The sequence below is a fragment of the Meles meles genome, chromosome 3 (assembly GCF_922984935.1).
Source record: "Meles meles chromosome 3, mMelMel3.1 paternal haplotype, whole genome shotgun sequence".
Taxonomy (NCBI): domain Eukaryota; kingdom Metazoa; phylum Chordata; class Mammalia; order Carnivora; family Mustelidae; genus Meles; species Meles meles.
Window position 1 is genome coordinate 76,462,867 of NC_060068.1, and position 12,928 is coordinate 76,475,794.

The 12,928-nt window shown below is 39.3% G+C and overlaps 1 protein-coding gene across 4 annotated transcripts in view; it reads left to right on the forward strand.

The window, feature by feature from the left end:
• The first annotated feature begins 241 nt into the window (after positions 1-241).
• Positions 242-12,928, forward strand: part of SSBP2 (single stranded DNA binding protein 2) — a 305,659-nt gene continuing 292,972 nt past the window's right edge. For all 4 annotated transcript variants that reach the window (XM_046000543.1, XM_046000544.1, XM_046000541.1 and 1 more), the window contains exon 1: positions 242-387. In XM_046000543.1, coding sequence (XP_045856499.1) covers positions 326-387 — 62 coding nt within the window. In that variant the 5' untranslated portion in view covers positions 242-325. The remainder of the gene's footprint in view (positions 388-12,928) is intronic.

Consider the following 12,928-nt stretch of genomic DNA (forward strand, 5'->3'; position numbering starts at 1 on the left):
TTCCCCCCTTGCGCCGGGGTTCGGAGGGGGGAGGGGGGAAAGAGAGCGGGAGGAGGGAGGAGAACGGAGAGGGAAGGAGGGAGGGAACCCGGGAGGGAGGAGACTGCCGCTTAGACTGTAGCAGCCACCGCACGCTTCGGAAGGCCGGAGGGAGGGGGAGGCCTGTCAGTCTCGCGCGTTGCCTGGGCGAAGGGGGTGGAGCTTTGGCGTGGGGCGGCCAATAGTGGGGGTGGCTGCGTGGGTCGCCATGGGGACGGGGCTGTTCCCGGGGAGGCTGTGATGGGTTGACAGGTGCGTGACAGTGGGAGCTGCTCTCGGCACAAGCATGTACGGCAAAGGCAAGAGTAACAGCAGCGCCGTCCCGTCCGACAGCCAGGCCCGGGAGAAGTAAGTGTCTCCGCTTCTCACCCACCTCCGCCTTCACACGCGCGCACACACACGCACGCACTCGCACACTCTCTCGGAGACACACAGACCCAGACACTCTCCGCCTGGGGAGAGCCGGGGGTGGGCTGGCAGGGGGAGGGGTACACGAGGTGGGGGCGTGCGGTGCGGGGAGCGGCTATTTCCCAGGAGGTGCTCGCGCGGGGCGGGCGGCCTTGGGGGGCTGCCTGCGGGAGGGAGCGGGTGTGCTGGGGGGCGGTGGCGGTGCTGGTGCCGAGGATGGAAACTTGTTTGGGTGATTGGGGGAAATAACCCGCGGTTTCACCTCCTCACAAAGTAACTTTAGAGCTGGGGTCCGGGGCTGCGGGGACCCGGAGCGCTGCCGAGGGTCGCGGGGAGGGCGGAGGGGGGCAGCTGCGTGGAGGAGGGCTCGCGGTGAGACTGTGGGTGCTTGGAGGGGCGGGCTGAGGTCGGGAGCAGGCAGGGAGAGGGGCGCCGCGGCCCGGGGCTCTGGCGCCGGGGCTTGGGGCCAGGATCGCCCGGCGAGGTGAGGGCGGCAGTGCCGGGCGCGCGGCGGGCGGAAGCCGGGCGCTGAGCGGCCGAGCGGGGCCCCGCGGGGCGCGGAGACGCGCGCGGGGCGCGGAGGGCGTGTGCGGGCGTGGGCCGGGTGGGCGTCGGGGCTTTCTTCAGCGGGTGAAGAGACGCAGCTTCCGTGCTGCCCAGCGCCTGGCAGATCAGGGGTGGTCGGCGCGGGTAGTGGCGCCGCTGAAGTTTGGGAGTCTAAGAAGGACCGAGTTCCCGGAGAGGAAGAGTGTGCTGGCGAGAAGTGGGATCTGCTGGAGCGGGCTGGTGTTTCTGCCTCCCGGACAGACCCAACTCCGCGCTGGCGGCTGGAGAACTTTTTTTTTGCAGACTTACCGCCTCCCCAACGTCGGGGGGCCGCGGCTGCCCGGGCGGCGGGCCGGGCGGCTCCCGCTGGGCGGTGGTCGCGGGGCGAGCGGGCTGGGAGTTGTGTGAGCCGCAGCGGCCGGAGGGGGGAGGAAGGTTGTCTGGGGTGCGCTGGGAGCAGTGGTTCGAAAAGGGATTTGCCGGAAGGCGAGAAACGTTGAGGTGGGGAGATACAGGTGTTAACTCTGGCGGGAGCCCGGAGGAGGCAGGTGAGAAAAGAGCCCTTCCCGGCCCGGGATGCTGCTGTCACGGCACACTGCGAAGCAGGGTGGTTTGCTGCTATTCTTACGTACTTGTAACGGTGATTTGGTTGTTACTAAAAATGAGAGCAATAGTGACTGTGACCACTGAGGAAGAACCCCTATTTTCTGTGCAGCAGATCGGTGATTCCCAGTAACCACCTCCACTTTGAGGGGGAGGCTTATCCTTGTCACTGAACGCGCTCTGCCTTTCCGAGGGGGTTCACGCTGGGGAAAAGTCCGAGAGCATCTCTGAAGAGCTACTTTGGTTACCTTGCGCTTGGAAATAGCGGCGTGTAAATAAAAACCAAATACTCAGACGACCGACTTTCCCTCCTTCGGGCAGTTAGTAGTCTGAAAGTTTCTTGTGCCCTAGGGATGGGGACATTTCCTAATCTTCGTTTTGGCAGCAACACACCATTCCCATAAGATTTAGGGGTGGCAGGCCTTGATGGAGCAAAACAAACAAAAAATTTAGGAGAGATGCTGGTTTTGTTTTGTTTGTTTCCAGAGGTATTTTCTGAGGAGCTACATTTAGGAACTAGTTGATGTGCCGTGAAATATACAAAAGACAGTAATATAGCCTGGTTAAGAAACAGAAGTTACTAGAACTGAAGTTTTGAAATAACAGCCCAATTTATGTGCATTAATCATTTGGTTGTAATATACCTGATAAGATTAAAAACAAGATGTGTTAATGATTACAGAGTATTGGGATTTCATATTACTGAGCGTGAAGGGATTGAAATGTGTTGAGGCATTTGGGGATGGTTGAATTTGAAAATCAAAGTAATTTTGGATTTTAGTTAGACTCCCAGGAATGTTGACTCTACTCTGTATCCTGATAACTTCCTAAAAAAATTTTTTTTTAAATTATCTTAGATAATAATGAGAGTGTGATGTGTCTCTGGTTCTTTCTAGCCTAATTTTGTGATTCTGTCACGAAAACAGATAATTGCCACTTTTGCTGTCCAGTCTACCAAACTGAATGCCAAGTAATATCTACTGTTGAAAGTAAAGCGGTGAAGGTTCTGCTAGATGGTGCTATTTGATTCAAATATATTTCTTCCATTCATTATAATTGGCAGCAGGAATCCTGGACTAGTTTGCCTTATGAACTAAATATAGATGAAGAGGCCACTTTTGGGGAATTGACAGTCATTGTTCTGGATTAATTGTTGCATTAATTTCTGGGTGAATGTTGTTTGAGGTAGATTCTATTTTATAGAATAAACTTAGCTTCATTTTGATGGGAGAGTTGATTTGACCTCTCAGGTTTCCCCTTTATTATTCACTTGGGAGTTTAATGGCACTATTCTACAACAGTGTGCTACCTTCTGAAGATAGGGATCTTGAAGTTGTCCTTAAAGTGGATGTTACCAGATTAAAAAAAAAAAAAAATTAAGGTTTCATATTTTAAAAGGTACCTGAGCAAAAAAGAATTCTCCTTTAGTAAGAAAGTTAGAATTGTTCTGATCTTAAAAATCACAGAAGTAACTTCTTTTTCAGTAATAAATATGTACATATTTATTTTATTTTAATAAAAACTTTCTGAAAAAATGAGTTATGAATAATGGCATGCATATGAAAATACTGGCTTTTTATACTCTACCAGGAAATGTGTCTTCTAATGAGTTCATGGTGGAGAGCTGACAAGTGCTTACCTATATTATTATCTTTGCTTTCTCTTTCATTAATAGCTTACTGTATGGAATATTTGAAATTAATTTGTAGGTTTTATATAGTAGCTAAAGTTTTAGTGTACAGTTCTGAGCATAAAAATGTCCCAAGTCAAGTTAATTGCTAATTTTGTTGTTCTATTTTTTTTTTTTAAGAGAGATGGTAGGGAGAGGAGGAACATAGGGAGAGGGAGATAGAGAGAGAACTTTAAGTAGGCTTCACACCCAGCACAGAGCGCAGTGCTGGGCTCTCTGAAGACCCTCAGATCATGACCTGAACTGAAATGAGGTGTTGGACACTCAACTGAGCCATACAGCCACCCCTGTTTTGCTGTTTTAAAGACCAGAGGATCGAGTCTATACAAAGAGTTGGATTCTTTAAATTACAGAGCAAGTGATTGAAAACCCTTGGTGGGAGGTGGTATCTTTGCATAGAAATTTAAATTCTGATCCTTATAGGTCATCTCCCCCTTTAGCAAATTTTCTTTGTGACACTGATCACAATTGTAATTAAGTAACTGTGTAATTGCTTGTTTAATGTCTAGCTTCCTCTAAAATGTAAGTTTTTTGAGGGCAAGGACTGTTATTTCTAATTTCTTCTCTGAGGTATCCCTAACCTTAAGGATAGTGCCTTCAAATGTTGAAAGCACCAAATAAATACTGTTGAATAAATGAAGATGTTAGACTCAAAGGGATTTTTTTTTTCAGGGTGGAAAAAGTTTTTTTTTTTTTTCAATTACCTCCAAAATAAGGAATTTGAAAATTTGAGTTCCACATTCTCTAGCTTCGTTGTATTTAAAAAATAGCCAATGACAACAAAACAGTAATTATTATTTGTCATTCTACATGCCAGACCCTGTGTTCCGGCATCGTGTGTTTTTCTTTAATTTTCCCAGTGATTCTGCAACATAGTAATTTTTTTTTCTCTGTTAAAGAGATAAGAAAACTAAAACTCAGACTAGTTAAGTAATTTGCCCAGGAACACATTATGAGCAGGGTTTCCAGTAAAGATTACTCTACCTTTAAAACCTGTGGTTAAAGCTGAAAGATATATTTTTTCGGTATACCAGATTGCCTTCCTGATCTAGGGTAGGATGCTATAGTTTTAGGGAATGGTATTACATAATTAGATAAAACAGACTTTAAACATTTGATCACATATGAATTCTTAACCCTTGATGTACCATTTTGACAGACTGCCGATTTGTGTGTTGTGTGGGCAAGGCATAGAAATTTTAGGAGTGGAAGTTGGAAGCCTAAAATAATGGAGAATGCTTGTTTCTTCCAATTTTTCCTTCCAGGAATTTTGTTTGACTGCTTAAATTTTGAAATTAGATAGTCATGGTAGCTGTGAACAATTATTCTAAGAAACATTGCTTAACTTTAAGCCATATTGTGCCCCACATTGCCACAGAAAGACTAACTGGCACCTGTAAATACATGAGTGGTGATAGTACTCTTATTAAACTAACTGCCTCTTTTAAAATTATGTCATAGCACAGAAAGATGAATCTTCTTTAAAGCAAAGTTAAACATAAAGTACGCATACTAAACAGTGACATCATATTAAGTAAACTTGTGAAAAACCACAGAAATCAAACTGTGCATCTAACCTGGGGCTCTGAAAAGTAACTGGTTTTTCAGTTACGAATCTTTTAGTTGGATATACCAAGAAACAAATACCATATGTTCATTTTTAAGTGGCTAGGTCTAATGTACAATTTAAATACTATGCCATGTAATAGAGAGATTGTAGGGATTAATATCTGCCAGCATCACCTTATTCCCCCACCTTTTTATTATTGTCACTCCCCTAAAAAAACTGTAAACTTCTTTTTCTTCCTTCCTTCCTTTCTGAAGGAAATAAAGTTAAGACAAGTGAAGTAATGCGTATCTCTTCAGAAATTTGTCTGATGGGCATTTAATAGTTAAATCAAGATTTCTAAAACTAGTGAAGGAATACTTTTTTGGGAATGATATTTTCTGTATTAAATTGACTCTGCCCTTCCCAATCCCTAGGATGTTTACTCCAAAATACTAAATAACTTGTATCTAACATGTCATCTTAGTTGTGTGAGTTTTTCTATTGATTGATTTCTTTTCCATTATTGTAGAAGAATCTAAAAACCAACTTTTTTGAAGGAACAAACCTAGAGAAAAAAATATGTAAGATGTTGAGAGTTAAATTTTAGTATTGTTTATCCAGAGATTTTTTTTTTCTTAGAAATAGTTTTAGTATTGTAATGTGTTTTTTCAGTGCTGTGAAAGAAAAGAATGAAAGGTTTATTCCCACGCTTTAGAGGCAGTTTGCCATATAAAACCAAATTAGGATGAAAACTAAATGTATCTCACATCTTCAATTATTACTAGGAAATAGAATAATTTTGTTTTACAGTTAAAACATAGACTGTGGGCAGGGGTTGAAATAATACATACATTGCAGTTTATTAACACTTCAACCTTACAGTTTAGAGTTAAAAGTAAAATTTGGGAAAAAAATTTTGAATTTAGAATCTTTTTCTATAGAGATCACAACTGTTACATTTTGGAGCATAGGACTGAGGTTTAATGTACTGGATTTAGAAAACATGATAGTACTTCTTAAACTATATAACTTAAAAATACATATTGAAGATAATTATAATTTTATTTTGGAATACATGGAGATATCCTCTACTGTTGTGTCTACATTATTGCTTTGACATTGGTTTGGGAATGATATGAAACATTTGCATGCTGGTGATGTATTGTTGATTTGTAATATGTGAGCCTCTCTGTAAATATGCTAAAATATTAATTTTATTAATAACTTACTGTTTCCTTGGGGAAGGACTTAAAATAGCAATGGAGTAATAGAATAAGATATATTTGTTAATATCTGAAGAGAGTTTAGAATAAAAAATAAGTGCTAAAAAATTAAGTGCTTATATATAGATTTTAAACTTTGCTTATCTGATTTTGTATGTATTTTACCTATTTAGCATCTATTTATGTAAGGTTTTGTTAACATATGTATATAACTTAATATGACTAAGACTGTGAATTATTTGACTATTATACCAAAACCATGTATTCCACGAAAAATGATCTGAAAAGTGGTCCACCAAAATTTATGTTCTACTTGTTTTCAGTAATACTAGAGGAATATAGATGCTTTTCTTACCTTCCCAAACTGTATATTTCTTACTCACTGTGTGAGGAAATTGAAAAAGAGATGGAGATGGAGATGGTCCACCCAGGGAATAACAGAGTTTTTCCAGGTGACTTTTAATAGCCCCCTAGCTAGCCCTGTCCGAATTTATGTTTGGTCATAATGGGTAACTGGTAGTTTTTGTCAGAGTAGGTTAATAAAGATTTTTGAAAAGTGGAGCTAATAAAGTTATTGTAATATTGACAGAACTAAAAATTTATCTGGACTCAAAAGAGCCTGGACAGCTCAGTGCAATGGAAGAATTAATATTCATTTCTTGTTCGTCTTCAAAAGAGAGACTTAAGTAGGTGTTACACTTTTTAGTAATGATGAAACTACTCTGACATTTTATTTTAGGAACTTTGATTATTTTATTTCATCACCTAAACATCTTTCCAGCAGTAATGAACCACTGTAACATTTCAAATCACAATTCAGCTAGAGTAAGCTTGAACTGATGACCCTGCTATCTCCTATTTTTGATCTTCTGCATTAATTTTACTTCATGGCATATCATACAAATAGTTCACAGAAAAAATTGTAGAGACTGAAGTGTAACGCTATTTTTCCCCCTATTTTGAAAGATTTTTTTTTGTAATTGTAGGTATGGTATAGTTTTACTTATTTTTTAAAAAATATTTTATTTATTTATTTGACAGAGAGAGAGAGAGAGACAATGAGAGAGGGAAGGCAAGCAGGGAGAGTGGGAGAGGAAGACTCAGTTGAGCAGGGAGCCTGATGTGGGGCTAGATCTCAGGACCCTGAGAACATGACCAGAGCCAAAGGCAGATGGTTAACGACTGAACCACCCAGGTGCCCCATAGTATAGTTTTAATAACTAATATAGTTGAATTATTCATAATATAATCTAAGCCATATTAAAATACTGATGAAATGCTTGTGAAGGTAAGAATAGTAGATGAAAATTTACATGTGGCTCTGTATGTGTAAGCTAAGAGAGGAGTTGATGCCAAGAATAGGCTCTTGCCTGAAATTGATATGGTTATTTTTCTTTAGTGATCTGATATTTGGCTTGATTTTCCTTTTATTTACCTACTTCAAACTTGAGAAAGAAATACCGCTACTTTACTGATAGAAGAAAGCTAGGTAAATGAATTACTCTATTAAAATGATTACATTTAATAGGATTAAAATAAATGTTTTCTGAAAAATAAGAAAATCCTAAGTATTTCATAAAGAGCTTGTGGAGTTGTGTCATAGAAAGTTTATTCTTTAATATTAACAAAACAGCAATGCTATCACTTAAATATTTTGTTTGTATTTGACCCATTACTTGCATTGTCCCATTTAATCCTTTTAAGAATTCACTAAACTGTTAGGTGCTATTTTCTGTTAATGTTAGTAGGAGAAACAGAGACTTAAGAGTTTATCGTGCTTTTGGCGGCAGGTATTAAGACAAAAGATAGAAAATAGTTTAATTGATCAGAATTTAAAAATAAATCTCACATAACAGGATGTCTGGAAGAGGTAGTTTCAGAGTTGATTGAGTGACTCAAGAATATCAGGGTCCAGGCTCAGTTTCTTTGCCAGTCCTCATGGTTTCCCTCTTATCAACATACCACTTTCCCAGTATCACTGCCTCATATGACCAAGTCAAAGGCAGAAGGAAAGACAAGGCTTTTCCTTTTTGGGTCTCATTAATCAGGGAGGAATACCTCTTCTTGAGGTTGCTTAGCAGTTATCTTCTTATGCCTTATTGAAGAGAATTGTAAAATTCCCTACCCTAAACCAATTACTGGCAAAGGTAATGGGATTACTATAATTGGCCTAAGTCAGTCATCTTCATCCTCTGGATTTGGAAACCTTGCTCCCTTGTACCTGAGCTGCCTAAGCAAGACTGGAGATCTTTGGTAAGGAAGATATATTGTAAAGATACAGAGAGAGTACAGCAAGTCCCCTCCTTTCATGGGACTTACTTTCAAGCTGAAGGAAAAACATAACAAAGTAAATAAATACAGTCGGCAATTTCAGATAGTCTTAAGTGCTAAAAAATTATAGTGGAGTAGTGATATAGAGAATGACTGGGAGGCTACGTTAGACTGGTTGGTCAGGGAAAGGTTCTTGGAAAGGAGACATTTAAGCAGAATCCTGAGTAATATTTAAAGAATAAGTCATGAAAATACTCGGGGTTAGAGCATTTCAGACAGTTCTCCACTATAATTGAGGAAACCTGTAAGCATGAGCATAATTACTCAAGGATATATAAAGTATGAGTCAAATTGGGGTAAGAACCTATGTTCCCTGGAGCCTGTTTTTTGTTTGTTTGTTGGTTTGTTTTGTTTTGTATTTTTACTGAGAAATTGAGCAGTGGGTCTAGTTTACCTGGGGTTTCCTAGGTAATAAGATTGACTGTCTTATTTCCTGAACCCCAGGGATGTACTTGTTCTAATAATGACAGTGGAGCATATGGCTTTTATAATAACATTGATAGAAATAGCTAAGATCTGTTGAACCCTTAAAACCTATTGTATTGACAAAGGATGGTACAACTGGTATAATTATTTCTTGTAAATTTCCCAGGTTGGTTAGACCCTCCTTAATCTGTGTACTCATTGCAACCTCTCCTTTTCCTTTTCACATCCATTATAAATTAATGAATTATTTGTGTAATGTTCTGTTTAGTGTTTTATCTAGATTAGAATCTCCCTGAGGACAAGAACCATAGTGTCATCTTTTCAAATGTATTCTCACTGGTTAGCACAGTGCTTAGAATTCTGATTAGATATCTGTGGAATAAATGAGTTAAGGATTTAATTTATAAAGAGCTTATAAATATATTGAAACACAATGTCACTACATCTAGTTTATTTTCTCCTCAATATTCTCATATTTGGTACCAGGATTATTATGTATTTTCTAAAGAAGAGTTTTCTATAAGAGAGTCGTTAATGGTCATTTTGTGAATTTTAGGACTGTAGGAGATTACCTAGTTGTATTACTCAGAAATGTGTGTGTATTTTTAAATATATATGTTTTTATTTCTATTTTTTATTTTTTTTTTTAAGATTTTTATTTATTTGACAGCGAGGGAGAGAGCACACACACTTCTGAGCACAAGCAGGGGGAGTGGCAGGCAGAGGGAGAAGCAGACAGAGGAAAAAGCAGGCTCCCACTGAGCAGGGAGCCCCATTCGGGGCTTGATCCCAGGACCCTGAGATCATGACCTGAGCTGAAATCAAGAGTCCATCACTTAACTGACTGAGCCATCCAGGCTCCCCACATATATATTTTTAATATGAATTTTGGATAGAATAATTTCCTTTTCGTTGTATTTCAAAAAATTTAATAATATAAACAGAATTATACTTTATAGTTTCAAGGTATTTTAATGTACCTTGTATTATTTAAATCTCACAATAATTTTGGGAGATAGGTGGTAATTGTCATTGGCTATTGAGATTTATAGGTAGAAATTGACTTACCTAGGTAGGTAATAGAGTTAATATGTGGCAGAATTGAGCTGTATTTAGATTTTTTTTGGTGCTAAGGTCAGTGTTTCTTTCATTATTCCATAGCTGCCTCTTTTAAAATGAGAGTCATGGAGCCTGCTTAAGATTCTTTCTCCTTCCCACCCCCATTCTACTTGTCTAAAAAATAAGTAAATAAAATGAGAGGTTCATATATATTTCATGAAGGCTTATGTATGGATTTGATTCAGCAGAGAATCATGGATTACATAATAGTTTAAAGTTTATGTCAATACTTTGGTTAAATGAAAAATACTGTTGTAGTGTCGGTTAAACAAAATCTTTTTTTTTCTCCTTTAAAGATTTGCTTATTTTAGAACACCTGAGCAGGGAGAGGGACAGAGGGAGAGAGAGAAGCCTCCATCAGACTGCCCACTGGGTGCAGAACTAGATGTGGGGTTCTGTCCCGGGTCCCCGATATCATGACCCCAGCCGAAATCAAGAGTTGGTCATTCAACCACCTGAGCCACCTAGGCGCCCCACTTAAACACAATCTTATTCAATCTTACACAAATACAACTCCAAAAATGCTACATTATAAATAAAACCTGATATTTGTTTGAAATCTTTATGTTTTTGTTACATAAGTTAATTGGTTTGGGATTTAGGTAGTTTGAATTTCTAATTTGTGAAGGTTTGGGCTCTTTGATCAACACACTCTTCTCTATGCCTTTGCCAGTTAGCTTCAATTTGCAGAGCTGGAATAACAATAAGGAAAGGGAAGGGGTTTTTTCTCCCTTCCATATACCTCATTCTAATAAGGAAGGGAAAAGTCCTTTGATATGGATTACTGATAGATTATTCTTACCTTGTTTTTTTTTAAAATCATGATAACATATATAACAAAATTTACCATTTTAACCATTTTTAGGTGTACATTTAATGACATTCAGTACATTCACATTGTTATCCAACCATCACCACTGTCCATCTCTAGAACATTTTTATTGCTCCAAACTGAAACTTTATACCCAATAAATAACTCCCTATTTTCTCTTCCCTCCAGTCTCTGGCATCCATCATTCTCTGTTTTTGTCACATGAATTTGACTATTCTAAGTACCGTGTATGAATGGCACCATGCAATGTTTGTCTTTTTATGTCTGGCTTTTCTTCTTGTGTAATCCCTTCAGCAACTTCATGAAGTAGATATAACCCTCATTTTACACAGGGGGAAAGTGAGTTTCACTGAAGTTATATACTTTGTCCAAGGCCATATAGTAAGTTGCATAGTCTGGATTCAAACTCAGGTTTCTTACTTCATTGCGCATCTTAACCATTTTGCCTGAGTGTTTCATTGCTTGATATGGGGAAAAAATAACGGGAGTTGTGAGGGTGGTGAGTAGGACGGGAATGCTTGGATTGTTCTCGTCGCAAGTATCCACCATTTTTAGTTGGGGTGGGAGGCAATAGAGAAGAGAGGTGCAAAGGAAAAAGGTTAAGGAAGGCATTTTATAGCTGCTCGGAAGGTGGGCAGAATTATATAGCTACCAAAAATGTTCCACAATAGCTCCAAATTCTTTAGCTGGTATGAGATTTAACAGCTTGAATGTAATGCTTGTTGGAGAGGAAGATGCCAGTTAGGATAGCTCAGGTTATAATTTCAGGTAAAGCTGTTTCTCCATTCTTTTTGTATGTAGAGGTGAAGTACTCTGGCCTAAGTTGCTTTCTTTAGAGTCAGAAATAAACAGATGAGAAATATGTAATGTCTCAAAAAAAAAAAAAAAAACGTTCTCCTCTAATTACGAGTCTCTTCCAACCAGCATATGGCCTGTTGGTTTTCTGTTTGTTTTTGGACTAGGGCATCTGGAAAGTTCCATGTGCTCCAGGAGCAATAGTACAACCATACTGAGTCGAGTACTACAGTACATTTCTATAGTACTATTAGAAAAAGTAGAAACAATTCCTTAGTTTCATTTTTTTACAGCATTATGAACTATTTGTCATTTATAATTGGATTAAAATTATGTGATGATTACATTTAGTCAGTGCATTTAAGCAATAGCAATTATTAGGAAGCCATTAAAGGTGTTTCAATAAGCATTTTTTTAAACCCTGAATTAAACTGAGAGACTGATACAGTTTTTTTCATTTAGAAATACTGTAATGGAGAAATCTGAGTGAAGTTTCTTATTATCAAGTACATTTACAAGCACACATACACAAATATGTTTGTGTATATACTAGGAATAGTTTTCAGGTAGGAATTCATTTGAGGAAATGACTTACTAGTTTATTTGAATTTGAATGGTACTGGGTAAATTATGTAAGTGAGTTGGATTTATAAATTCAGGCCCAAAAAGGTTTGGGTGTAGGCAAGTTTTTACTAAACATTAAAGGATACTGATGCTTTTCTGTAAGATGGGTATAACATTAGCAAGAGAACTCATAGCAAGCCCTGGCAAAAATGCTGCTAGATGCCAAATGTTGCTGTGTTTGTATTAGTCAGATCCCCAGCAGGATAGCTCCTTCAAAAGGAAAACTGGAGAGAGGAAGAGTTTAAGGTTAAAACTAACTAGGGATAGAGGGACACCCAGGAATTAGCAACAAGGAAAGAGTTACCACCCCCCACCCTAACTCCCTTAGTTCCGAAGGGGAACAGGGACAGAGAAGTTACCAGAATCTGGTGAGTGCTATGGTCATTGCCGAAAGGCTACTCACCTGTTCTCTGACTTTACCAAGACAACCACAGCCACCGTCAAACCCATTGTAAACAGAGGCTGGAGGCCTGGCAAAGAGATTTTCCCTCTTTTCCTGCCCTCTGATCAACTGATGCCTCCTTTCCGTAGATCCTAAGTGGGAGCCAGAGGGCAAGGGAGAGGAGATAATACCCCGTTTAGAGATCAGCCTCCCAGGTCACAGCAGGGCAGAAAGGGTAGAGAGTATATCCAACAGGACCAATGAAGAATATCCAGGACAGTGTTCAAGTTTTAATTTTTTATACATTTGAAACAGTTATTCCTGTTTTTGTTTTTTATTTTGTATAGAATGACCTTTGAAA